Source organism: Nerophis lumbriciformis, linkage group LG09 (assembly GCF_033978685.3).
Source record: "Nerophis lumbriciformis linkage group LG09, RoL_Nlum_v2.1, whole genome shotgun sequence".
NCBI lineage: Eukaryota > Metazoa > Chordata > Actinopteri > Syngnathiformes > Syngnathidae > Nerophis > Nerophis lumbriciformis.
Genome location: NC_084556.2, coordinates 31,597,359 through 31,625,103, shown reverse-complemented (window position 1 = coordinate 31,625,103; position 27,745 = coordinate 31,597,359). Strand labels below are relative to the sequence as shown.

Below are 27,745 nucleotides of genomic sequence, written 5' to 3'. Positions count from 1 at the left end.
GCCAAATAGTGGCAGGGATGCTTGTTACTCCAATCTTTGCTTCCAACTTACAGCATAATTAGTCAAAAGACAGCTTTTATATCAAAGCACTCTTAAGTTGAGGTACTACTGTAGTATAAAATATGTGAACATCTTTAAAGGGGAACATTATCACAATTTCAGAAGGATTAAAACCATTAAAAATCAGTTCCCAGTGGCTTATTATATTTTTCGAAGTTTTTTTCTAAATGTTACCCATCATGCAATATCCCTAAAAAAAGCTTCAAAGTGCCTGATTTTAACCATCGTTATATACACCCGTCCATTTTCCTGTGACGTCACATAGTGAAGCCAACACAAACAAACATGGCGCATAGAACAGCAAGCTATAGCGACATTAGCTCGGATTCAGACTCGGATTTCAGCGGCTTAAGCGATTCAACAGATTACGCATGTATTGAAACGGATGGTTGTAGTGTGGAGGCAGGTAGCGAAAACGAAATTGAAGAAGAAACTGAAGCTATTGAGCCATATCGGTTTGAACCGTATGCAAGCGAAACCGACGAAAACGACACGACAGCCAGCGACACGGGAGAAAGCGAGGACGAATTCGGCGATCGCCTTCTAACCAACGATTGGTATGTGTTTGTTTGGCATTAAAGGAAACTAACAACTATGAACTAGGTTTACAGCATATGAAATACATTTGGCAACAACATGCACTTTGAGAGTGCAGACAGCCCAATTTTCATCAATTAATATATTCTGTAGACATACCCTCATGTCAGCAGGCCAGGGAAGCTAGGGTCGATATTCTTCTCTTGATCATCTTCGGTGGCATAAGGGACGGTGTGAGCCAAGACATCCAGGGGGTTTAGCTCGCTCGTCTGCGGGAATAAACTGCCGCCATTGCTTGCCGTGCTACCGAGGTCCTTTGTCCCTGAATTGCTCACACACTCCGGCAGATTCAATGGGGGTCTGGCGGCAGATTTCTTTGACTTTATCGTTGGAAATGCATCTGCTTTGAGTGTCGCAGGATACCCACACATTCTTGCCATCTCTGTCGTAGCATAGCTTTCGTCGGTAAAGTGTGCGGAACAAACGTCCAATTTCTTGCCACTTTCGCATCTTTGGGCCACTGGTGCAACTTGAATCCGTCCCTGTTCGTGTTGTTACACCCTCCGACAACACACCGACGAGGCATGATGTCTCCAAGGTACGGAAACAGTCGAAAAAACGGAAAATAACAGAGCTGATTTGACTCAGTGTTCGAGAAAATGGCGGATTGCTTCCCGATGTGACGTCACAACGTCATCGCTCCGAGAGCGAATATTAGAAAGGCGTTTAATTCGCCAAAATTTACCCATTTAGAGTTCGGAAATCGGTTAAAAAAATATATGGGCTTTTTTCTGCAACATCAAGGTATATATTGACGCTTACATAGGTCTGGTGATAATGTTCCCCTTTAATGATCGCCCGTTCTCTTTATGTCTGTGGTAAAAGTAAAGTGTGTACTAATTTGAGTTTTGGTTACATACAGGCAGCCATTCCAAAGGACGTCGACTTAGACGGCTTCCACTGTAGTACAGAAAAGAAAACACGGTCAAAACTAAGCTTGTATTGTACGTGGTAAGTAGTACTGGTGGAAACTCACCAAGACGTTTGTTGTTGACAAAGACAATGTTGTAATAAATAATAACAAACATCTGCAGACAGTATAAAAGGAGGAGTGTTGAAGTGGTTCAGAACGTTTGTTCATCCAGTTGGTGTTAAATAAGACAATAGCAACAACAATAAAAGTAGTCCTTGGCAATATAAAAGTTAAGCAAGACACCTCACAGCGTTTGACATCATCCCCTGCTTCTGTAAACATGACAACATGGAAATACTGCTGACTATAGCAGAGGGTCTGTGGTCATGCGGATCTGGTCTCTGTTGCGCCCGCTGCCATTAGAGCTGAGGTACTGTTCCTCTTTGCGGCACAGGATGTGCTGGGCCAGGATCTTGCGGAAGGTGTTCCTGAAGTCCTGGATGCGGTAGGCGTAGATGATGGGGTTGACGGCCGAGTTGGCGTGGGACAGAATGATGGCCACATACATGACGTGCTCGGGCTTGTGCAGCTTCTGGTAGAAGAGCGTCAGGCAGTTGAGGATGTGGACGGGCAGCCAGCAGATGGCGAAAAGCCCCACGATGATGGACAACGACTTGGCGGCGCGGATCTCCCGCTGCAGCAGGCTGTGGTGATGGCTGTCCCCGTTGGACACGCACTTGAGTTCGATCTGCCTCAGCTGCATCCGAGCCACCGTGAAGATCTTCATGTAGATGCCCAGCATGAGGAGGAGCGGCAGCAAGACGCAAACAAAGAAGTTGAAGTAGACCATGTACTCCATGTCCACCACGCTCTCAAAGTAACACTTGAGCTTGCAGCTCCGTAATAAGTCCGTTTTGTTGTCGGCTGTGGTGTTGCCTCTCCCGCAGATAGAGTCCTTTAAGTTCCAACCGAAGAAAGGCACCAGCCCGATGACAAAGGACAGGATCCATAAAATAGCAATGATCTTTCTGGCCTTCTTCCCTGTCATCAGCTCTTTGTACCTGCAGGAGAAGACACATGAGCTTACAGCCACAATAATAACGTACGTTTTAGGAAATGGACACATATCTTTCACACAGCATTTTTCTGATTTTAACACTGGCATAGAAAATACATCAAATCCCCCAAAAAATCCCTCCAATTTTTGCAAATTCAACCAATCTCGTGAGATATGCTCAGTCTCACAACTTTGTCAAACCCCTGCAATTTTTTTTGAAATTGTCTGTGTTCAAAGAATGACATAAAAGATACACCTCATTTCCTACTGTAGTTAGTCAATCGCTTGTCGTACTTCTGGCTATTTTTATTCTGGTAATTCTTTCTCTTGTTTTCCTTGCTGCTGACGACTCCTCTTTTTTTCTTTTCATCCCTTCTCCATCACTGTGCAACCCATAGCTTTGTACACATGTGTGCCTGTGTACTTATTACTTCTACTGGGTAGTATTGTAGCATGTTGGGTCAGAAAGACAGTGTTGGGTTAGTTACTGAAAAGCAGTAACTAGTTACAGTTACTTCATTTCAAAAGTAACTCAGTTACTAACTCAGTTACTTACACCAAAAAGTAATGCGTTACTGTGAAAAGTAACTATTTAGTTACTTCTTTTTTCTTTTTTTTTTAAAGCTCCAATTAATGCCCTTTTAGCCTTCATTTCAGTACTGTTATTGCACTGGAGAATAATACAATCTGTTGATCAACTTGACATGCATTTGCATCACTCAACTCTGCTAAGCCATGTGGTCTACATACAACACACAAAGACAAAGATATGTTACAAAGGCCAATTTGTTTCTGGCCAGAACAAATTGACAAAACTATTCTAAATAGCTGCAACATAACATACATAAGTAACAAACAGCATAATAACAGCATAGATGTAAACCAAGAAAGGCACACACTACATACACAAAGTCTAACCAGGCATTTTCTTCCTCAAGTAATTCTTATACAAAATCATGTCTGAAACCCAGAACACTACACATTTCCCCAGTTTTAGTTTAGAGATAAGTAAAGATTGGCCTGGCCCACTAGGATCCCTCTTTATGTTTGTGAACTTTATAGTCTATACATTTAGAGTGATGTGATAATCAAACACTCTAGAAGTCTAGAATGAAAGAGTATATAAGAGAATTGACAGCAACGTTCCCTCTCAGGAGCGCGCATGTGCAATTGCGCACTGCTCAAGCGTCCTCTGCGCACGGCAAATCTATGCCATGCACAAAATCAAATAAAAAAATAAGCGCATAACAATTTTCGACACGACACGGACACGACAGAGAAAACCGTTTTCGTCATCATTGTTCAAATATTGTAACGTCTGTCGAGACGCTTTGAGGACATGAATTCCATCCATCACTTTACTGAGCAAAACTCTTTACTGTCGGCCATAAACACATCACCAAAACATTAGTAAAAAAAATGATATCTAGCAAAACTGGTCATTTTCTGCAGTACAAACCAGACCAAAAGCAACTTTGTTATATCAACAGCAGCCGCTCGCTCTCTCACGTGCGCCAACACTTGCACATATGGCACTTAGCCAGTGATGCGTTTACAGCCACACAAAAAGTCGGACAACTCCAACACCACACATAAAGTGTCATTCCAGGTCGTTACACTATGATTTACCAATCAAATGTGTGCTTATTCTAGTGTCATTTATTAGGAATCTTAATTTATAAATATTAATCATTAAATGCTGTTAGTATATTAAATAAATACTAATAAAAATATATTTTTTACAAACAGGAAGTTGCAGGAATGTACACATGATCCCCTGCTTACATCTCATTGTGCAACATGTGAATGTTTTAATGGGAACTAAATGCAATGTCTGAAAGGGGTACAAATTATTTCCAAAGCAGGACCTCCACCCAGACAAACAATACAAGTACACAGTTCATGAAAAACAATATTTTTTGTTATTGTCATTATAAGTGGGCCTAAACACTTATATTAGAAATGGAAATGACTGCTGTCATTTGATTCTAATAATAAGAGAATGTTGTCTGTCTATCTGTGTTGGCCCTGTGATGAGGTAGGGACTTGTCCAGGGTGTACCCTGCCTTCCGCCCGAATGCAGCTGAGATAGGCTCCAGCGACCCCGAAAGGGACAAGCGGTAGAAAATGGATGGATGGATGGAGATGTAAGTTGTTATTTAGTGAGGTTTGGGACAGGTGTGCTGCTGGTGTAGCCACAGTGTGCACGTCTAAAGTTGCTCACATGGACTCCACTCAATGCTCAGGGACTTTTTGCATTTGCTCACACATGAACAATTAGAGGGAACATTGATTGACAGAGTGTGTGTACCTTCAGCGGTGAATGGTGGTGGTGGTGGAGGTGAAGTGGCATCAGAGTCTCTGTCTCTCTTTACTAGCTTCGTCGAAGCATGTTGCTATGTAGCTTGTTTCAGCAGATTTGAATTGCTGTTTTGGGCAGTAGATGGGATCTTTGATCCAAAGCACAATTTACATTTAACTAAAATGTTATTTTTCTTTGTGCTCGACAAAAGAAAAGTAGTGAAAATATCTCCATGTTAGCAAACTCGACTTCTGGCTCCGCCATGATCAGACACGCTGATAAACATTTTTTCTTTGCAAATAATCATTAACTTTAGAATTTGATGCCAGCAACACGTGACAAAGAAGTTGGGAAAGGTGGCAATAAATACTGATAAAGTTGAGGAATGCTCATCAAACACTTATTTGGAACATCCCACAGGTAAACAGGCAACTTGGGAACAGGTGGGTGCCATGATTGGGTATAAAAGTAGATTCCATGAAATGCTCAGTCATTCACAAACAAGGATGGGGCGAGGGTCACCACTTTGTCAACAAATGCGTGAGCAAATTGTTGAACAGTTTAAGAAAAACGTTTCTCAACCAGCTATTGCAAGGAATTTAGGGATTTCACCATCTACGGTCCGTAATATCATCAAAGGGTTCAGAGAATCTGGAGAAATCACTGCACGTAAGCCCGTGACCTTCGGTCCCTCAGGCTGTACTGCATCAACAGGCGACATCAGTGTGTAAAGGATATCACCACATGGGCTCAGGAACACTTCAGAAACCCACTGTCAGTAACTACAGTTGGTCGCTACATCTGTAAGTGCAAGTTAAAACTCTCCTATGCAAGGCGAAAACCGTTTATCAACAACACCCAGAAACGCCGTCGGCTTTGCTGGGCCTGAGCTCATCTAAGATGGACTGATACAAAGTGGAAAAGTGTTGTGTGGTCTGACGAGTCCACATTTCAAATTGTTTTTGGAAACTGTGGACGTTGTGTCCACCGGACCAAAGAGGAAAAAACCATCCGGATTGTTATAGGCGCAAAGTTGAAAAGCCAGCATCTGTGATGGTATGGGAGTGTATTAGTGCCCAAGACATGGGTAACTTACACATCTGTGAAGGCGCCATTAATGCTGAAAGGTACATACAGGTTTTGGAGCAACATATGTTGCCATTCAAAGCAACGTTACCATGGACGCCCCTGCTTATTTCAGCAAGACAATGCCAAGCGACGTGTTACATCAACGTGGCTTCATAGTAAAAGAGTGCGGGTACTAGACTGGCCTGCCTGTAGTCCAGACCTGTCTCCCATTGAAAATGTGTGGCGCAATATAAAGCTTAAAATACAACGGAGACCCCCGGACTGTTGAACAACTTAAGCTGTACATCAAGCAAGAATAGGAATGAATTCCACCTGAGAAGCTTAAAAAATGTGTCTCCTCAGTTCCCAAATGTTTACTGAGTGTTGTTAAAAGGAAAGGCCATGTAACACAGTGGTGAACATGCCCTTTCCCAACTACTTTGTCACGTGTTGCAGCCATGAAATTCTAAGTTAATTATTATTTGCCAAAAAAAAAAAAAGTTTATGAGTTTGAACATCAAATATCTTGTCTTTGTAGTGCATTCAACTGAATATGGGTTGAAAAGGATTTGCAAATCATTGTATTCCGATTATATTTACATCGAACACAATTTCCCAACTCATATGGAAACGGGGTTTGTAAAACCCAGCCTCACCATGTTTGGTCCTGTAGAGACAAATAATGAAAATCTCCCTCGCAACCTAAATACTCACTACACCTACTATTTGAGAAACACTGCATATCACTTCCTGGACATAAGTGTGCTCCTGTATAGGACACAGAAAACAGCTGCTTGTTTCGTCAGACTGAAGACAAGAACAGAATATGTCTTACCAACTGAATTAACACATTTGTGAAATAACAAGCTTTTGAAAAAAGAAGAAAAAAAACTGCCGCAAAATTATGCATTTTAGACCACAATCACAAAAAAGTCAAATTCCTAAAGACTGATTAATTTATTAATTGATTGAATTTCTGTCCACAATATTGGATACAACAATTCAATAAACTTTACAGAGTTAATTATGCTCCATTTTGATTGAAACTTTGAACCCAAATATAAATCCATCCATCCATTTTCTTTCGGGGTCGCGGGGGGTGCTGGAGCCTATCTCAGCTGCATTCGGGCGGAAGGCGGGGTACACCCTGGACAAGTCGCTACCTCATCGCAGGGCAAACACAAATAGACAGACAACATTCACACTCACATTCACACACTAGGAACAATTTAGTGTTGCCAATCAACCTATCCCCAGGTGCATGTCTTCGGAGGTGGGAGGAAGCCGGAGTACCAGGAGGGAATTGCAAACTCCACACAGAAAGATCCCGAACCTAGGATCTTCGTATTGTGAGGCACATGTACTAACCCCTGTCCAACTGTGCTGCCCCCCAAATATAAATATTAAAGTAAAATGAAAAGAAATGAAAAAAACAAACAAACCCCGACCAGGCCAATATATAAATAATGAAATGTGATAGTGACAATGAGCACTATTACCAACATGGCCTGCTGCAACTCCTCAGTTTGTCTTGGAAAGAGAAGTGAAGAAGAGCCAACATTGCACAAGCTCATCATTTCCTACAGTTGAGTGTTGTGACTGTACTTTGTTAAGCAAACAATAATCTGACCGACTAAATCCAAGATGATTTGCAGAGTCTGCACACTCAGCAGAAACGTATTCAACAACGAAGCACATTTAGCCTGAAGATGCTTCATTTGCATTGTGTCCTTCTCATTTTACAGACCAACTCAAGTCTGCCCCATCCTGTTTTCTTGCATTTCATCCTGCAGACTTAAGAAGCTTCCTCGCAGGTGGAAACAAAAGAGGCCAATCAAGCAGATTTGTTAGCCCAGCAGGAGTTCTGGGGACAAACGCCGTGTCCTTGTCGGCGCCGTGTCCTGAACATCGCTTGAGCCCGTTTCCTGGGGTGACGTCAGGCGGCGAGCGCTTGCTAATGAATCAGACACATGCGGACACACACGTAGCACCAACAACCTCTTTCACACTAATCCCAGTCCTGTGCTAATGACCAACAATAACGTTTGGGTTTGAAACTTACTTATTAAGTACACACTTCAAAGGTTTAAGCGTGATCACTGATTGGTTCCAAAGATTGGATTTTTGAAAGGAGAAGTTTAAAGGTTAGCTCACTGACAGAAAATCAGTGATCTAATCAGGTGGTGTCCTGGTGCTAATGACAGCCACTAGGGGGCGCATTTGCATGCCTCTGGGAATTGCTGTAATGCGATTGGACAAATCAATTCATCTGACATGCAATTTATTTTCTCTGTTTTACAAATGCAATAACTAGAAAGCAAACAAGATAACTCATGCAATTATTAGATTTACATGCCCGTAAGGGGAAATCTATTCCAATGAATGTGCAGCTTCAATATTAACTACTCACAAAAAGTTAAAATGCATTAAAGCCTTTACAGGTCGACTTCTTTAACCTTCCCTAAACTTTGAAATCTTCAATGTTTCACTAAAACAACCAACGGTGGCCTAGACTTTTGCACAGTGTGATAAAAAGAAACACCAGATAAGGCAAAGTTGTGATAAAAGTGTTCAAAGAAGCAGTAAATAAAGTTTTGCTTTTAGACAAGCTGTCAATCATTATCCCAGTTTAGCACCACTCCAGCATTATTCTTGTCGTAAATGAGCCCAATGGGGACTCCCGGGACATTTGTGGCGTGTGAACTCTGCCCTGTGGCCATCAGCAACAACACAGCCACCACCTCAGGGCCAATGAATTATAGACCACACTGCTGCTCATGTTGAGCCTCACACCTGTTCTTCTCCAGCTTTGCTCGCTAAGTAAAGCTTAAACATTAAACCCGCCATCACCCCAACCCCCCGATCCCGGCTTGCTGTTTTAAGAGTCAAATAGTAGCTGTCCAGTCGGGTTGGTGACTGGATTAGTTGTGGCATGACGCAGCACACTGGCATCCTTTTTTTTCTATGTACTAATTGTACTAAACTTACAACATACATCTCCACCCTGAGGCCAAGAACATTTGTCAAGCCTCACAGACTAACCCAATATTTTATTTGGTTTGACTTTCTGCAGCTTCTACAACATGGACAAGCTCACTTGGCCTTCATGCTAACAGACATGACACAATGGCGAGCGCTGGGATGTCTGTACCAACGCCAACATGTGGTGTGGTGTCAGAAAAAGATCATAGTAAATGCAACACAGTAGGGTTTCACATTTTGACTCATTTTCACCATAGGTGTACTCATTCTTGTTAATGAATACAGTGGAACTCGCTTAAGTCGACAACCCGTTTATGTCACCCAACTAGGGACGTAATGATAAAATGTATTATTGATAACTGCGGATAGTTTTACAGCTTTAAATTAAAATGATCGAAAAGCCGTGATTGATAACTGCACTTTGATAAACTCACAAACTGACTAGCGCTATCTTAAATGCTAACATGAAAACAAGAAACATTAACGTCTTTCCCCATTAAGAAACGACATACCCCAAATTACGTAAACACATTGCTGTCTGAGCAACTAAGATATTTAATCGTGCACATTAAACCTACAAGCTGTGCTCTCTTAGCACGGAGTGATAATTCTATACTCGGAGGAATATGACAAGTTGTTTTTATGGTGCATTTAAGGGCCGCTGAATAGAGTAGGACACCAGAACAGAGGTGGTTCCTCTTTTTAAGAAGGGGAACCGGAGGGTGTGTTCCAACTATCGTGGGATCACACTCCTCAGCCTTCCCGGTAAGGTCTATTCAGGTGTACTGGAGAGGAGGCTACGCCGGATAGTCGAACCTCGGATTCAGGAGGAACAGTGTGGTTTTCGTCCTGGTCGTGGAGCTGTGGACCAGCTCTATACTCTCGGCAGGGTCCTTGAGGGTGCATAGGAGTTTGCCCAACCAGTCTACATGTGCTTTGTGGATTTGGAGAAGGCATTCGACCGTGTACCCCGGGAAGTCCTGTGGGGAGTGCTCAGAGAGTATGGGGTAACGGACTGTCTTATTATGGCGGTTCGCTCCCTGTATGATCAGTGTCAGAGCTTGGTCCGCATTGCCGGCAGTAAGTCGGACACGTTTCCAGTGAGGGTTGGACTCCGCCAAGGCTGCTCTTTGTCACCGATTCTGTTCATAATCTTTATGGACAGAATTTCTAGGCGCAGTCAGGGCGTTGAGGGTATCTGGTTTGGTGGATGCAGGATTAGGTCTCTGCTTTTTGCAGATGATGTGGTCCTGATGGCTTCATCTGGCCAATATCTGCAGCTCTCACTGGATCGGTTCGCAGCTGAGTGTGAAGCGACTGGGATGGGAATCAGCACCTCCAAGTCCGAGTCCATGGTTCTCGCCCGGAAAAGGGTGGAGTGCCATCTCCGGGTTGGGGAACAGATATTTCCCCAAGTGGAGGAGTTCAAGTACCTCGGAGTCTTGTTCACGAGTGAGGGAAGAGTGGATCGTGAGATCGACAGGCGGATCGGTGCGGCGTCTTCAGTAATGCGGACGCTGTATCGATCCGTTGTGGTGAAGAAGGAGCTGAGCCGGAAGGCAAAGCTCTCGATTTACCTGGTCGATCTACGTTCCCATCCTCACCTATGGTCATGAGCTTTGGGTCATGACCGAAAGGACAAGATCACGGGTACAAGCGGCCGAAATTAGTTTCCTCCGCCGGGTGGCGGGGCTCTCCCTTAGAGATAGGGTAGAAGCTCTGTCATCCGGGGGGAGCTCAAAGTAAAGCCGCTGCTCCTCCACATCGAGAGGAGCCAGATGAGGTGGTTCGGGCATCTGGTCAGGATGCTACCCGAACGCCTCCCTAGGGAGGTGTTTCGGGCACGTCCGACCGGTAGGAGGCCACGGGGAAGACCCAGGACACGTTGGGAAGACTGTGTCTCCCGGCTGGCCTGGGAACGCCTCGGGATCCCCCGGGAGGAGCTGGACGAAGTGGCTGGGGAGAGGGAAGTCTGGGCTTCCCTGCTTAAGCTGCTGCCCCCGCGACCCGCCCTCGGATAAGCGGAAGAAGATGGATGGATGGATGGATGGACCAGAACACCCTTGTCGGGGAAGCATAAGAAACACAAATCATGCAAAATAATGGGCTTTCCCACAGTGGGTGTAATTATTTTAGTTATTTAAAAAAATCTAAAGATTTCAGTTTGTGTAGGAGTATTTTGTGAACATATTTAACAATAGGAGGGTTGCATATGATGTCACATCCGTTTTTCTTCTTCGCAGCTTAATTCACACGATGGTCAAGCAGCTTGAGCATAGAATTAAAACAAGTGAGAGTGAATGTAGAGTTTGAGCAGAAAATGCTGTATTGCTGTTCTGTTCTTGGGTGTTCCAGTTGTTCATGTAGGGAGAAAGGAAAGAGAAGTGGCTCATTAAGGTAATAAAGTCGGGGAAAAACAAAAGTGCATTGAAGGAAATGGCTCCTAAAAATATCACTTTCATCATCTTGCGGAATACAATCGGTCATGCTCGTGTCTGCAGCGATTACTTTGTAAAATGTTTGTTTGAACATTTGATTTGTTTGAAAAACTTTCTGTGATGCAATCTAGTTTATTCTCTATGATATTAATAGTGTTTGAGAGCAGAACTAAACATCAAGAAAGGACAATAGATCACATTAGTTTGTGTTCTTTTGTGGTCGCTATGTCTAAATTTGCTTGCGCAAATAAACTAACGTCATGTTTGGTCTGAGTAATAAATATTGTGATTGTTGGTCCAATCCACCGTATTTTTGTGGTCAATTTTCATAACATAAACTAAAAGCTTATGTTGACCACATTATAGTGTCTTTGGTGATATTTGTTAGCGTCAAGAAAATATCCTTAGTAGTAATAATAAACTAGATGAATACATCGCTCATACGTTCAACAGCATAGACTATATCTTGATATCGCGAGTAAAGATTCATGCTGAACAGGGACATATACAGCCAAATAATGAGACAAAATATACTTCACACCATAAAAACAACTGCAGACATTAATTGTAGATGAGACTAAAATTTGTAGCAGGAAATCATCTGCAAACTTTTTCTTATTAGCGTCACGATCACAACAGCATGGCACTCGTTATGTCAATCAAATGAGTTAATTAACGATGCACGAATCAGTCCAACTTTGTCTTTCATTAATTTTTACTTAGTTTGTGGACCCCTAAGATGTAAAGACATAATGTGCCTCCAATCTTTTCTTCTCTAAATACTGTGAGTGTCAAATGAAGTGAGGTCATAGAGAGCAGTAACGTCCATAACGTAAATGATCGCCATAACCACAACACCAGGGGGAGCTCCACAAACCACGTTAAACCCAGATTCCGATCTAACAAAGGTCTTAACTCATTCTCCTTCTATGCCACATCCATATGTAATGCACTCCCAACAGGTGTAAAAGAAAGTGCATCTCTATCCTCCTTCAAAACCGCTCTAAAAGAACACCTCCAGGCAACTTCAAACCTTGGCTAACACCCTCCCCCCATCACATCCCACCTCCCCGGATTGTAAATAATCAAATGTAAATAATCAAATGTATATACTTGTTCTTATGCTTTCTGAACTCACTATGTTCACTGCACATATCCTACCAAGTCAGACCTACACTGTTTCAATGTCCATTTCTCTGATGATGCAATTGTTGATGACTGAAATGCTGATATCAACCAATCCTAACCCCCCGCCCTCCACATCCCATCCCCCGGATTGTAAATAATGTAAATAAATCAATGTATATATTCTGATTATTAACTTGTGTGATGACTGTATTATGCTGATAGTATATATTTGTACCATGAATTGTTTTACGTGGACCCCGACTTAAACAAGTTGAAAAACTTATTCGGGTGTTACCATTTAGTGGTCAATTGTACGGAATATGTACTGTACTGTGCAATCTACTAATAAAAGTTTCAATCAATCAATAAATGGTTTAAATCATTAAAAAAAAATTTTTTTTAAGAGTATATAAATTCACTCCATCCTTTAAAAAAAAAAATTTCATGATCACTTTTATATTTGCCTCTAAACATTTAAAAATACACCCCTATCTGCACTGGTGCAGATAAATAAACAGGAGCCTAATGGGACTCTAGAGCAGGGGTGGGCAATTAATTTTTACCGGGGGCCGCATGAGCAACCCGAGCGCTGCTGGAGGGCCACACCGACAATATTTCAATTAAATCTTGCTCAAATTATTTTTGATATACCGTAAGATAAATAATAATAATAATAATAATAATTTAATTTAACCTATCTTAACTTTATACAAAAGCAAATTACTTTTGATCGTTTTATTTTTAACACTGTCTTACACAACACTTCCTGATGTTTAATACAATGCAAAAATGTCAATTTCTGTCACTTTATCCTACATCCTCTTTAAAAGTCCAACATTTTTCCCTGTCAGATTTGGACAACCATCTGTTGTCACATTTCAGTCCTAACATGTCCAAACACGCATTTACCTATGTGAACAACCTGTGGTTGTCTCTTTAATTGACTGCATGGCTGCCAGCTACTCCGTGATTTGAAAGTCTGCAGTTATCCCACGTAAGAAGATGAGCAGCTGGGCGGTGTCACGTACATCGCAGCTCTCATCCAAAGCCAGCGAAAAACAGTCAAAGACGGCCGTTCTGTTCTTCAGCTGAAGCTCCAAGTTTCCAGCGATGGTCTCAACCCGCCTCGTTACAGTGCGTCGGGAGAGTGACACGTTCTCAAATGCGCCCCTCTTCTTCGGGCATATCAGCGCAACAGAGTCCAATAAGCACTCCTTAATAAACTCTCCGTCAGAAAACGCCTTACTTTTTCTGGCGATTTTGTGAGAAACGACGAAACTTGTCCTGACGGCTACATATCTGGGGAAGTGGAATTTGGCAAAAAGTCCTTGTTGGGTTTGCAGTTTTACCATCAACACATCAGCCTCCCTTGCGCGCGCTTCATCAGACAGATTCCGGTATTTTTCCTCGTGTTTCGTCGTGTAGTGGCGATTCAAATTATATTCTTTAAACACAGCAACCTGTGTACCACAAATTAAGCACACGGCTTTACCTTTCATCTCTGTAAAGAAATACTTGGGAGTCCATATCTTGTTGAAAACACGGCATTCGTCATCAACTTTTCTTTTTTTAGCGTGAGCTGACATCTCGGTGGTAACCGGGCATCACTTGTCGCTTTGCACCTTCACTCACAGGTTACACACGGACATACGCCCATAAATATCACTTTTCAAAATAAAAGCAGCACCGTTGTATTGCACACTCGACATAGATTATTTTTCAAATTTATTTTGTAATTTATGATTGGCCTCACGCGGGCCGGACAGGGACGCACAAAGGGCCGGATGTGGGCCGCGGGCCGCTGAATGCCCAGGTCTGCGCTAGAGCATCGCCTGAAACCCATAAGTGCTCGGATGTGCCTCTAGGTCACCTGATTGCAACCCGACTATTGACCTGGAGTCTATCACATCAACTAAACTAAATGTGATTTGTGCATGTTATTAAACTATTGTCCAAAGCTCTATAATACACTGGTATTGACATGCAATATTATTTACTGATGATGCGTATTAGCACTTACACTGTAATAGCATCTTATTAACTTTTCTCCTTTTATTTATTCTCCTGCTTTGGTGCTTTGTTTACATTGTTTTAAATGAAACCATTTTCATGGTTTTATACTGTATGTATCATTACATACAGTATACAGGTTTGCACAATTAATGCTCAATTTAAAAAAAAGAAAACTATTGTTATGGTCAGTGTTGGGACTAACGTGTTACAAAGTAACGCGTTACTGTAATGCCGTTACTATCGGCGGTAAATAGTAATCTAACGCGTTATTTTTTATATTCAGTAACTCAGTTACCGTTACTACATGATGCGTTACTGCGTTATTTTGCGTTATTTTTTATGTAGTATCGGCTACAGACTGAGAAGATCTGAGTGTTTTATTGCAGCGCTGCGGAAGAGGCGACAAGGAAGAGGCACGCCGCGCGCTGTTTGTGTGTGTGTGTGTCTGTGTTTGTGTGTGTGTGTGTTTGTGTGTGTGTGGGAGGGGGTGTGTCTGTGTTTACTAACAAGACATCATGCCGAAGCCCGAAGCCGAGTTTCTTAACATGGAGATATTTTCAGTACTTTTCTTTTGTCGAGCACAAAGAAAATAACATTTTAGTTGAATGTAAGTTGTGTCTTGGATCAAAGATCCATTCCTAGCAATTCAAATATGCTGAAACCGCTACAAAAACAACATGCTTCGACGAAGCTAGTAAAGAGACACACACTTCACCTCCACCTCCAACAGCGGCTGAATTTTAACGAGGCACTGCACACTGAAGGCACACACACTCTGTCAATTCTCTTATATACTCTTTCATTGTAGACTTCTAGAGTGTTTGATTATCACGTCACTCTAAATGTTTGGACTCTAAAGTTCACAAACATAAAGAGGGATGCTAGTGGGCCAGGCCAATCTTTCCTTTTCTCTAAACTAAGTGGGGAAATGTGTAGAGTGTTCTGGGCTTCAGACATGATTTTATTTCAGAATTCCTTGAGATAAAAAAACGCCTGGTTAGGCTTTGTGTATGTAGTGTGTGCCTTCCTTGGTTTACAGCTATGTTGTTACTATGCTGTTTGTTATTTATGTATGTTATGTAGCAGCTATTTAAAATAGTTTTGTCAATTTGTTCTGGCCTGAAACAAATTGTCCCTTTGAAACATATCTTTGTCTTTGTGTGTTGTATGTAGACCACATTGCTTAGCAGAGTTCAGTGATGCAAATGCATGTCAAGTTGATCAACACATTGTATTATTCTCCAGTGCAATAACAGTACTGAAATGAAGGCTAAATTGGCATTAAATGGGGCCTTTAAAAACTAAATTGTTACTTTTCACAGTAACGCATTACTTTTTGGTTTAAGTAACTGAGTTACTTTTGAAATAAAGTAACTAGTAACTGTAACTAGTTACTGGTTTTCAGTAACTAACCCAACACTGGTTATGGTTGTCAAAATTAAAATACCGCAGTGTGTATTTGGAGGAAAACTATGTCAACATATGGCGTTAGCTTAAAAAAATCGTGTATTTTCACCTATTTTTATGTCTCTAAAAGTGCAAGCAATCTCAAGTTTTGGATTGATCATCGTCTGCGTATGTCGACGTGAGTCAGCCAGTCTGAGGGGCGTCGACGTAAAGCAGTTCCAGTGTATTCAGAAATTGTTCAGCTTTCATGCTTCAGTGGTCATCTGGAATAGACTAAGGAGTAAAGTCAACATGAAATAATGTTTGTGCACATTTTAGTACAGGAAGTGGATGATGTGCTTCTGTACTACTTCTGATACTAGAGGTGGGGGAAATAATTGATTGTAAAATCGATGAGTAAACGTCAATAATCGATTTATTTATTGTAATTAAAGTAATGCAGACAGTTCTAAAATTAGGCTGACTGCAGTGAGCCACCTCCCTGAGAGATCTGACCAGCTCCTTTATTATAGGGTACTTATGTTACAGTTTTGCACTCATTTCCATTAATTTAATAAATGTGATGGGAAGTGCACTGTTTTTAAAAGTCGGAAGTGATAATCGCTTATTTAGTGAAACGAAAAGAAATGTAAAACTGCATTAATATATATAAATTAAAGATGCATCAATAATTGATTTTTAATCCAATCGTAGCTCCTGAATAGTAATCGTAATGGAATCGTGAGGTGACCAAAGACTCCCACCTCTACCTAATACTACTACACCTGTATACATTTATGTGACAAGTCCGTTCTCCTGATGACTACTTTGATAATGCACCCTCAGTATCACTTTTGCACATCAGTCTTAACAACTACTAAGTGAACTTAAAAAGAGTGAAGTAGAAATACTACAACATTGTCTCTTATTATTTCCACAGATGAAGTATGGCATCATGGAACTGCAGACTCGCCACATCAGGTGTGTGTGCATACAAAGTTGATTTTCATTAGTTCATTGATCAGGAAGAGTTCTGTCAATTGTATAAAATTGTTGATTGAATGTGTCTTAAATAAATTGAAGCTAAATGTTGTGCACTACTTGGCTGCAACCTGTTATTGATTGAGTGTCAAACAAATCATTTGCTGTTTGAAAAAGAACATGTCAAATTTTTAAGATCAAGTGTGTCTTTTTAATAAATGGAACCTTAATTTTTCCCCCTAATCAATCATATTAGTCATTGAAGTATGGACTTAATTTGCAGTTAAGCGTCAAAAACCTTCACTTCACCCTGAACCACTTTTATCTCACTTTATTGTGCTGTAATCCCAGCTGGAATGTGTTAGTGATCCAGCGATCAATAATATCGATCAGTTGTGTTGACAAAAAAACATGAAGCAGGAACATTCCAGTCATGCGAGATTGCATCAATAACTAAGTTATTGACGCAATCTTTGTCATATTTGTACTATGCTCTGTGTTTTATGTAAATCCTCTTTTAACAAGAAAAGAGTCGACTGCTGGAAGAACTTACAAACACCACACAGAGACGCTCAAGCACAGATTCAAACAATACAAATGTTAACTGTTCAGTTAACATTTGTATTGCTAACTACTTTATGTTCTTTTTTTCATTTTATTTAAATGAAATATACATTCATCCATTCATTTTCTACCGCTTGTCCCTCTCTGGGTCACGGGGGGTGCTGGAGCCTATCCCAACTGCATTCAAGCAGAAGGCGGGGTTCACCCTGGACAAGTCTCCACCTCATCACAGGGCCAACACAGATAGACAGACAACATTCACACTCACATTCACACACTAGGGCCAATTTAGTGTTGCCAATCAACCTATCCTCAGGTGCATGTCTTTGGAGGTTGGAGGAAGCCGGAACCCACGCTGTCACGGGGAGAACATTTTCACACAGAAAGACCCCGAGCCCGGGGGTCGAACCCAGGACCTTCTTATGGTGAGCCACCAGTACTAACCTCTGTTACATCGTGCTGCCCATATATATTAAATGCATATACTTAAACGTTTACATGTTTTAAAAATATTATATTTACTGTACTTCATAAGCTCTGCAATGCAGGCTTTGCGTGGCTCAAACAGACATACACATAGCAGTAATTCTCAAACTGTGGTATGTACCACTCGTGGTATGCCAGCTCCATGTAATTGTACACAAAATAATCACTTGATTAAAGTACTGTTACTGTTCAAACTGTGTGTAAGTTTTCAGTGGCCAAAAATATTAAATATACTTGTAAAATAAAATTTCTGCTTTGGTTTTAATAAATACTTTGGCCTACTATACTACTGTATATAAATGTTGGCCTTTATGGCGGTACATGGAGAGCCAAGTATTTTCTGATAAGCTTTGCCTTATTGCATCAATGAGACAACTTTTTTTTTTTTACTTTCCAGTTATATTACTACTCTGAACAAAAAAGTACCTATTTTTATCACAGTGCCATCAGCTGGATATGGTGGGGCACTACCCACACTTTCTCCCCACTGGGGACAATTCTACTTCGTGTGACAACAAAAACAGAAATTATCTTCACATGTCCAACATGTGAAGAATCAATGTTTAAAAACACATAAAGAGCGATAAACATGAAGAGTTTAGCTGAAATGTCCTTAGAAACATCCCTGACAATAAACGGGAAGACGATGTCCCTTAGAGTGTTGGTTAGTGTGTTGGTGTGTGTGTCTTGCCATCCCAGGGGCTTTAAAGCATGTAGTTCTGGTCTTTTACTTCCACTTTTACCATCTGTAAAAACAATTAACTGACAGTGGATCCAGGCCCCAAATAGTTGTTGACTGGACCAACACATACACACATTTATTCTATATATATATATTTACTGTATATACTGTACTTGTGCGATACGTCAGTATCATTTTGTTATTCCAGACCTATTATTTTAGAGACGATCATGCTCACGTAAAGGATCAGACAATTAAATATGTTGCTGCCAAACATGTTGAACTGGGTTGGAACAGGGGAACAACATCTCTTTGCTGTTGCCGTGGTGACAGCTAAATTGTGGACTGAGCTAACACATTTTACAATTTTGCATTGTGTGCAGTGTTTGTACAAAGCAACGTGTTATTGCTATCAGACTTGGAACTTTTATAATTGATTCTCATTCATTAGCTCGAGTTCTTTGGAATTTCACCTTGTTCACATTGGTTAGCATAGTGATATTACTGCTGATTTATGCAATACTTGTCTCTATTTTCCACTCAAAATGGGAGTCATGGAGCAAACAGGGGGCGTCTGTTATCTCGACAACCCTCATGGACTGGCTGACTGATGTCCACGTAAGACAGGAGTGTTCAAACTTTTTTCACTGAGTGCAAAATACTGAGCAATGAAATAATTCTGGGTGCCACTTTGTACATCAAAGATGCTAAAGCCAATTCAATATACATCAGTATACATGCTAAGCTATTTGAAAAAAAATGTATATATATTTTGTGTAGTCCTGTCCGATATGGCCTAAAAATGAAATATTAGATTCTTTTTTTACAAGAAATTCGATTTATGATTATTTACCCCACTTTAAAAAAAAAAAAAAACATTGAAAAAAATGACAGAGATAATTCAAAACCATTTTTTATTTTATTTGATCAAAAACTAGGAGTTTGAAATGACACTGCATCTTAGTCTTAGCAAAATTCTAATTTTAAGTTGATTAATTTATATATCACATTTAAAAACAACCCCCAAGAAATACAGTGTCACATTTACATTGTAACACTGAATGATGAAAAAATACAACAGTAAAATATACCTTAAGTTGAAGTGCAAAATATATCACCTAAAAATATTAAAATGTTATAAATAAATAAACAAGAAATAAAACGAATGAATAATGTTGTTCTTTTTGGCCAAATATAATTTGTGCTTTTGAAATCATTTTCAAAGAACTAAATTAAGAGCTTCCTCTGGGAAGCAACACTTTTGTCTTGAAGAAAATACTTCTGTTAACAAAAATGTAACATTGCACATTGCATGCAAATAAATCTTCAACATTGAGATTAATAAAGTGAAAACATTAAAACTTATGTCTTGAATACAAAACTTCTATAATTGAAATGCAGTATTGTATGTTGTGTGCAAATAAATAATCAAGTAAAACATTGAAAAAGATTATAGTTTCAGTAAGTCAAGGCTTTTTAATTCACACATCTTAGCAGCGTGCAGAGCGACTACTTTAGTGATTTTTTTCCACTGTGCTCCTTTTTAATCATACATGGTATCATCATCAGTGTTTGGAAAATTAATTTGAAAAAGTAATTTATTATAGTTACTCTGCCAAAACTTAATTGAATTACTTATGGAATTACTAGGGAAAGTAAGTAATGCTTTGCTAAAAAAAAAAAAAAAAAACTAAAAAAAATAATATAAATGACTTATGCAGTTGAGACGTTTCATATTAGAGCTGAGTGTGCCTTTAAAAGGCAGTGCCTGTTGCCAAGTAACATGTGATGTCAGCGTCCAGACAGAGCAGCATTAGCTCAATTGTGTTTGTTAGCGTACCAGTGGTAGTTTGTTGGTAGTTAAAGCAGCTCTGTTGAATCTTTTCACTGGATTGTGTTACTTCTGGTTAATAAAGAGATATAAAGTGCTTCCATGGCCGTCATAACTTCTGGTCCACAGAGGGGGCAGGTAATGTAATTAATTGTGGCGCGCCGCCACTGCATTTTTTATTACCGTCATACCTTGAAAATGAGTTGTTTTTTTACTTGAAAACAAATTAAAGTAATATAATATATTGTAGCCCCCAGAAGAAATCAAAGCCTGAAGCTATTTTTTTTACTTTCGTCTTGTGAGTCCGCGCTTCCCTGGACACACAAGAACACTTCCCCATTCTCCGGCAATCACCTTTTAGTGCAAATACGGGAAAAACTGACATCAAATCCAAACCACACGAACATTAAACATTTAACATTAGTGGCCGTTACAGTATGAATGAATATATACATAGCCTATTTTTGCACACTATTGACAAGTGATGTACCAAAAACTTGACCACCGGAAAAAGACTTTGATCACTAAAACCGCGCTATCGATACCAGATGTAAGCAAAAACTCACGCCTTTGTGACTGTCTGGAGTGTTGTCAGCATGTGTGCAATGTGGACGGAATTTGTATATATATTGCAAATATACCCACGGACAGCCATCACCAAAATGTGCAAATATTTAGGGGACAGTGGTGGCTTTTAAGAAGAGAAAGTCCAACTCGAGCAACAGCGCTAAGCAAGTGTGAAGTCATGCTCGCTGCAGCTAGACTCTTTCGTGAGGGACACTGAGAGACAGAAGTTAAGAGCGTCTAAACACGAATACATTTTATAACACCAGAAAAGATGCTACATTTGTTGCTTGTCGTTTTTTAATTAAAAAAAAAGTCATTAAGTCTGGAAACACTTGAAAAAATAAAGTACAATGTACAAAAAGCAGCAACAATTGAAAATATGGCAAAATGACAAAACAAAAACATGTTTATACTAATTCATAATAACATATTTGTTTAAATGTATGTATAATTTTTTTGTTGCCTTTTTAAAGAAAATCATATCATAGCAAATCACTCGATGACGTCATGGTGACCACGCTCATAACTACGCCCCACCGCCACAGGTTTCGTGGCAGTTTAGGGGCAACCCTGGGGGGTATTGTTTGGATTGGGAGCTGAAGCTTGTCACTTCAATCATTGATTTGTTCCCTCGTAAATAGCAATAATGTGTATGTGTGCGTGTTGTCTGCTGTGTGTAATGTTGCCTCTTTCTAATTGATATCAAGTTCATTTTTGTGTTCAGTTCTGGTTGGTGCTTGCATTAGTAAAAGGATATTGGTGGTCTTGTTCGCCTCATAAAGTACTTGTATTTCCCAGTTTGAGGCTTCGGTTTGTTGTGCTGCTGCCTTTTTTCAAACAAATTGTGCAATGTGCAGTCATTTCTTCCACGCCTGTTGCCACAAAACCAAAGTACAGACAACGTTTTTTTTTCCGTCGGAACAAACGTCTCGCTCTCGTTAGCATTAGCCATGTTTTGCTAGGTGTGCAGCTAAGGTTGTAAGGGGGACGACGGAAGGTCCTGGCGGGAAAAAGTATGCCGAAGCAAGAGGAGAAAAAACATTGATTTTCAATTTTTTAAATTGTCTGCAACAAAAAAATTATTTCTTTAGTTTATTTTGAACATGAACACACTTACAACATAAAACATCACACAATTTCATATCATTTCACTTCACATCATGTCCGAAAAGGAGTAGGAAGAAGCAAAGCTTATTTAATCCTACCCCTTTCCCACTTCAAAGCATTTACAAAATATACATCCATTTACTGACTTTTTTATAGTAAAATGATATCCGTGAATGAGTAATAAAACAGTTTTGTAATATATAATTAAGTCAGTCATTATTAACATACTGAGATGAAGAATATCTTATTTTCAATAAGGTTGAAAGTATTTCTCATAATTCTTCTTCTTTGTACTTTGTAAGCACTATTATATATACACTTTAACATATCGATGTATAGCCAAGGGCTAATTGTGTATTATAGATGACAAAGCAAATAGTTATAATTGTTAAATCAAATATACCACATTAGTAACAAATTCCTTTCATTTCCAGAACATGTCGAGGGCCAAAAATAAACTCGCTTCGGGTCTAAAATGGCCCCTCGGCCATTACTTTGGACACCCCTGACATAGGTGGTTGTCCACATAACCAAAACTAAAGATTCAAGGAATATGTGACCATAATAAAGGATTTTTTTCAACCTACTGCAGTTTTATGGTTTGTGGAGAGAAACCATTTAAGTGGACACTTTTTAGAAAAGGAAAAACATGGTGGACTTGACTGACTGCTCAACAATAACAGGTTGTTAACATAAACAACAGCTCCTCTCTAATACAATGAAAGCTACAATTAAAACTAATTTGGGGTTAAATAACTCTAAATTCAAGCTAAAGTTTTTATTAGAATGTGGTCCAAAAGTGGAATAAAAGTAAAAACAAAACTGGACAGTATGGCATCAGCTCATTTCACTTGACTGACGTTGGGTATTTTTAAAATAGTTTGTTTACTTTGGCTTTTTTGGGTTGACTTTTACTAGGCTTTCATGATGATAAACCCGAAAAGGAAAATTGTAAAGGCATGTGTGTATTTTCTCTCTGTTTATACACAATGGATGACTTGTAGCATATACTGTATCTACTGTACAATTTATGTCCACGCTGCTTTAATATTGCATTTCCTACGTTTTTGTGCTCACCATAGGTTCTTTTTCATATCAAGTATTTTTACATTTCTATGCTTTAGTGTGCCTTTAAACTGTCTACAATATGTAAGTGATATGGATGAAAATGTAAAGTTGTAGTACATTCTTCTTCACTTCTATGCTCAAATGTATTGAAATGTTTCACAATAACAAATAAATATCAGACGCCCCGTGCCTGGATTACTTGCATGATTTATCTTCTATATTCTTTTATTTGGGGCCAGATGACTATCCTCCCTAACACGACTCGAAATGTCCTTTCTTGTCGAAGTTTGAGGCTAATGGGAATGACAGCAGTTCCCAGCTTCAATGCGCCCTGCAGCGTGCAACAACTCAGTGGCAAAGGAAGCTGCAGTGAGTGCTGTGTTGCTTTCAAAAAAGCATCCAGTAAAAGAAACAACAAGAGATGATCAAAACATTCCCACCAATGTGACCGTCAGTTTTCTTCACTTACTGGAAATATCAAGAAGTCGAGCATAATGCGCCTTTCAGGGTAAATTGTGTTTGATAAGTCCATGCATATTTTAAACAAGTTTGACTCATTAGTGTTTCACAGAATTCTAATTTAAAAATTACAAACTGATGCATGATCATCTAACAGTCTAACACTTTTGTATGCCTGCTAAACCTGAAATAAACAGCATGAGAGCGTAGTGTAACTATGGTAATAGTATTGCATAGTCATGCTGACCACACCCATCTTCATTTGGGTTTTTCACTGAACTCTCATGCGATGCTGCGATGAACTAATACATGTTTCAAAAATGGAATTTTCCATTGAAATGAATCACTCATGCAAACAGATTAAGATGATCATTTCTATTTTCCATAAAACTGCTTGTTTTTATTCCCCCTTTTTTACTTTACCAAACTGATTAAAATATTTGTTTTACCACATGTAGCCCTCTGGGACGTCCTGATTTAAAAAGCACATACATATATTTTGTATAGCATAACAATATTTTTTGTGGGTTCATTTCAACATTGGAATGTGACTCTTACAACAACTCTGATATATGCTAAACAGAAACAGATTGTCAGACCTGTTGCTGTGAAACAACCCTGGAACTAAACACTATGAGGGTACCAACTCATGTTTACTTCATCATCCTTTTGCCCTACTCACCACTGCACCGTCATCGTATTCGCTATTTGGGTTCCTGTTTATTATATTTTGGTTAATTGTTAATATTTTTTTATCACAGAGAGCGCAGTCTACCAAGTGTGCCAATCATACCTGGTCTCTCACAATATATTATCCATCCATCCATTTGGATGGGGGGGTGCTGGAGCCTATCTCAGCTGCATTCGGGCGGAAGGTGGGGTACACCCTGGACAAGTCGCCATCTCATCGCAGGGCAAACACAAATAGACAGACAACATTCACACTCACATTCACACACCAGGGCCAATTTAGTGTTGCCAATCAACCTATCCCCAGGTGCATGTCTTTGGAGGTGGGAGGAAGCCGAAGTACCCGGAGGCAACCTACACAGTCCCGGGTAGAACATGCCAACTCCACACAGAAAGATCCTGAGCCCAGGATCGAACCCAGGACCTTCGTATTGTGGGGCACACGCACTAACCCCTGTAACACCTTGCTGCCCCCTAAATATAAATATTAAAGTAAAATGAAAAGAAATGAAAAAAAAAAAACCCCGACCCTGCCAATGCATAAATAATGAAATGTGAGTGACAATAAGCACTATTACCAACATGGCCTGCTGCAACTCCTCAGTTTTTCTTGGAAAGAGAACTTAAGAAGAGCCAACATTGCACAAGCTCATCATTTCATACAGCATGTTCTCCAAACTCCACACAGAAAGACCCCGAGCCTGGGGATCGAACCCAGGACCTTGGTATTGTGTGGTATAAAAATAATTATAAAACCTTTTGTAAACAGGTTGCAGTTACTTATACACACAGCAAGTCAGCCGTAGATGGCCTAAAATACGTTTTAAAAAAAGATTACCAATTATTTTTTGGCAGTGGGGTTAGTGCGTGTGCCTCACAATACGAAGGTCCTGGGTTCTATCCTGCGCTCGGGATCTTTCTGTGTGGAGTTTGCATGTTCTCCCCGTGACTGCATGGGTTCCCTCCGGGTACTCCGGCTTCCTCCCGCCTCCAAAGACATGCACCTGGGGATAGGTTGATTGGCAACACTAAATTGGCCCTAGTGTGTGAATGTGAGTGTGAATGTTGTCTGTCTATCTGTGTTGGCCCTGTGATGAGATGGCGACTTGTCCAGGGTGTACCCCGCCTTCCGCCCGATTGTAGCTGAGATAGGCCCCAGCGCGACACCGAAGGGAATAAGCGGTAGAAAATGGATGGATGGATGAAATTATGAATCGATTTTAAGTAGGGATGTCCGATAATGGCTTTTTGCCGATATCCGATATTGTCCAACTCTTTAATTACCGATACCGATATCAACCGATACTGATATATACAGTCGTGGAATTAACACATTATTATGCCTACCGTAATTTGGACAACCAGGTATGGTGAAGATAAGGTCCTTTTTTTAAATATTAATAAAATAAAATAAGATAAATAAATTAAAAACATTTTCTTGAATAAAAAAGAAAGTAAATCAATATAAAAACAGTTACATAGAAACTAGTAATGAATGAAAATGAGTAAAATTAACTGTTAAAGGTTAGTACTATTAGTGGACCAATCATGTGTGCTTACGGACTGTATCCCTTGCAGACTGTATTGATATATATTGATATATATTGTAGGAACCAGAATATTAATAACAGAAAAAAACAACCCTTTTTTTGGAGGGGGGGTTGGTAGAGTGGCCGTGCCAGCAACTTGAGGGTTGAAGGTTCGATCCCCGCTTCTGCCAACCTAGTCACTGCCGTTGTGTCCTTGGGCAAGACACTTTACCCACCTGCTCCCAGTGCCACCCACACTGGTTTAAATGTAACTTAGATATTGGGTGTCACTATGTAAAGCGCTTTGAGTCACTAGAGAAAAAGCGCTATATAAATATAATTCACTTCACACTTCACTTTTGTGTGAATGAGTGTAAATGGGGGAGGGAGGTTTTTTGGGTTGGTGCACTAATTGTAAGTGTATCTTGTGTTTTTTATGTTGATTTAATAATTAAAAAAAACAAAAACAAAAAACGATACCGATAAAAAAACGATACCGATAATATCCGATATTACATTTTAAAGCATTTAAATCTCTAATTTTAAGTCATATAAATGAGAATCGCCATTCAGGTGTGAATTGTTTGCAGCACCCCTAGTATTAATGCTACACTGACAGGAAAAAGGATTAAGTCCACGTATTGCGGGAACTTTGATATATATTCAATGGCTAAAATGACCCTATTTAATATTTGATTTTTGACTAAACGACGTGGACACACCTGGTAGCTCGTAGATGAAAGTGTCGGTTAGAAGAGTCAGGAAGGAGCAAAGGTCAACTTTGACTCAATTAAGAAGACAAAGGGTGTTCGGGAGGATAAAAACTCACCTTAGCGGGATTTTGACGGCCAAGTATCTGTCGATAGCGATGGCGAGGAGGCTGAAGATGGAGGACTGCGTGAGGACCAGGACGAAGCAGGCGAGGAAGAGGCAGCCGTAGAAGTCCAGGCAGATGCCGATGCTGATGGTGATGGCGAAGGGGATGGCGAGACAGCCCACCAAGATGTCCGCCACGGCCAGAGACACCAGGAAGTAGTTGGTGGCGTTCTTCAAGGTGGTGTTGATGGCCACCGCCCAGCACACCAGCACGTTGCCGGACACGGAGAGGAGCGCGATGGCCACTTCAATGGCGATGTAGAGCGTCTTCATGTCAGCGGGAGTGTGGCGCTGGAAGCTCCTAAAAGTCACCGAAGAGGCGCCAAGTCTTTTGGCTCTGACACAACTTTATTCCACAAGTGGGCGCGGGCAAAGGAGCCATCTGGGGGAGCCAAATCATCTCATTGACGCGTCGGAATGTTGCTTCCACGCACTTTCTCGCCTCTGGCAAGGTGTGCATCGCCTGTGCGTGGACACGCACTGTGGACTTTCTGCCCAACTTTCCCACTGAGCGCACTTTTCAAGCAGAGGAGGGACGAGAGAAAAAGGGAGGACATTTTTCATCGAAGCCACGCCCACAACGCGACTACCCTCTCTCGCACACGCACACGCACACGCACGAGCTGTCACATACAAGAGGAAATCCCAAGCAAGCGTCACGGAGTCCGTGCGTAATTACGCACAGATGCAGCCACGTCCATATGCCGGGCTCAGGCGTACACGCACAGGAAATGATGAAGTATGGCATTATTAGTATTAGTCAGCTTAGCAATGATAGTTTGTCACTTTCTCTTGGGACTTGTTTGACTCCCTAATTTTCACACACTCTAATCTTTTGTTTTTTTCAGCTCATGACTAAAAAAGTAAGTACTTCCCACACGTGACAAAAGTTAGCATTAGGGATGTCCGTTAATGGCTTTTTGCCGATATCCGATATCGTCCAACTCTTTAATTACCGATACCGATATAAACCGATGGTGATATATACAGTCGTGGAATTAACACATTATTATGCCTAATT

General features: G+C 40.4%; 2 protein-coding genes across 7 annotated transcripts in view; one reads left to right on the top strand and one right to left on the bottom strand.

The window, feature by feature from the left end:
* zswim7 (zinc finger, SWIM-type containing 7) overlaps nt 1-27,745 on the top strand; it is an 82,909-nt gene that overhangs the window by 43,056 nt on the left and 12,108 nt on the right. The window contains exons 6-7 of one of the 5 annotated variants that reach the window (XM_061961977.2): nt 1,520-1,608; nt 16,825-17,111. The exons of 1 other annotated variant lie outside the window; for it this stretch is intronic. The gene's annotated coding sequence lies outside the window, so the exon portion shown is untranslated. Of the gene's footprint in view, nt 1-1,519; nt 1,609-1,964; nt 2,320-7,730; nt 8,875-16,824; nt 17,112-27,745 lie in introns of those variants that run through there. 3 more of the 5 variants (XM_061961975.2, XM_061961979.2, XM_061961981.2) reach the window with 3 other exon arrangements.
* adora2b (adenosine A2b receptor) lies at nt 1,351-27,224 on the bottom strand. 2 transcript variants are annotated; one of them, XM_061961973.2, is made up of 2 exons: nt 26,678-27,224; nt 1,351-2,571 (listed from the first exon to the last, which is right to left on the bottom strand). In XM_061961973.2, exons 1-2 carry the CDS (start codon nt 26,995-26,997, stop codon nt 1,875-1,877), a joined length of 1,017 nt encoding a protein of 338 aa, XP_061817957.1. In that variant the 5' UTR covers nt 26,998-27,224; the 3' UTR covers nt 1,351-1,874. The 2 variants fall into 2 exon arrangements, with proteins under 2 accessions (XP_061817957.1, XP_061817958.1); XM_061961974.2 differs by lacking the exon at nt 26,678-27,224 and adding an exon at nt 2,824-2,931.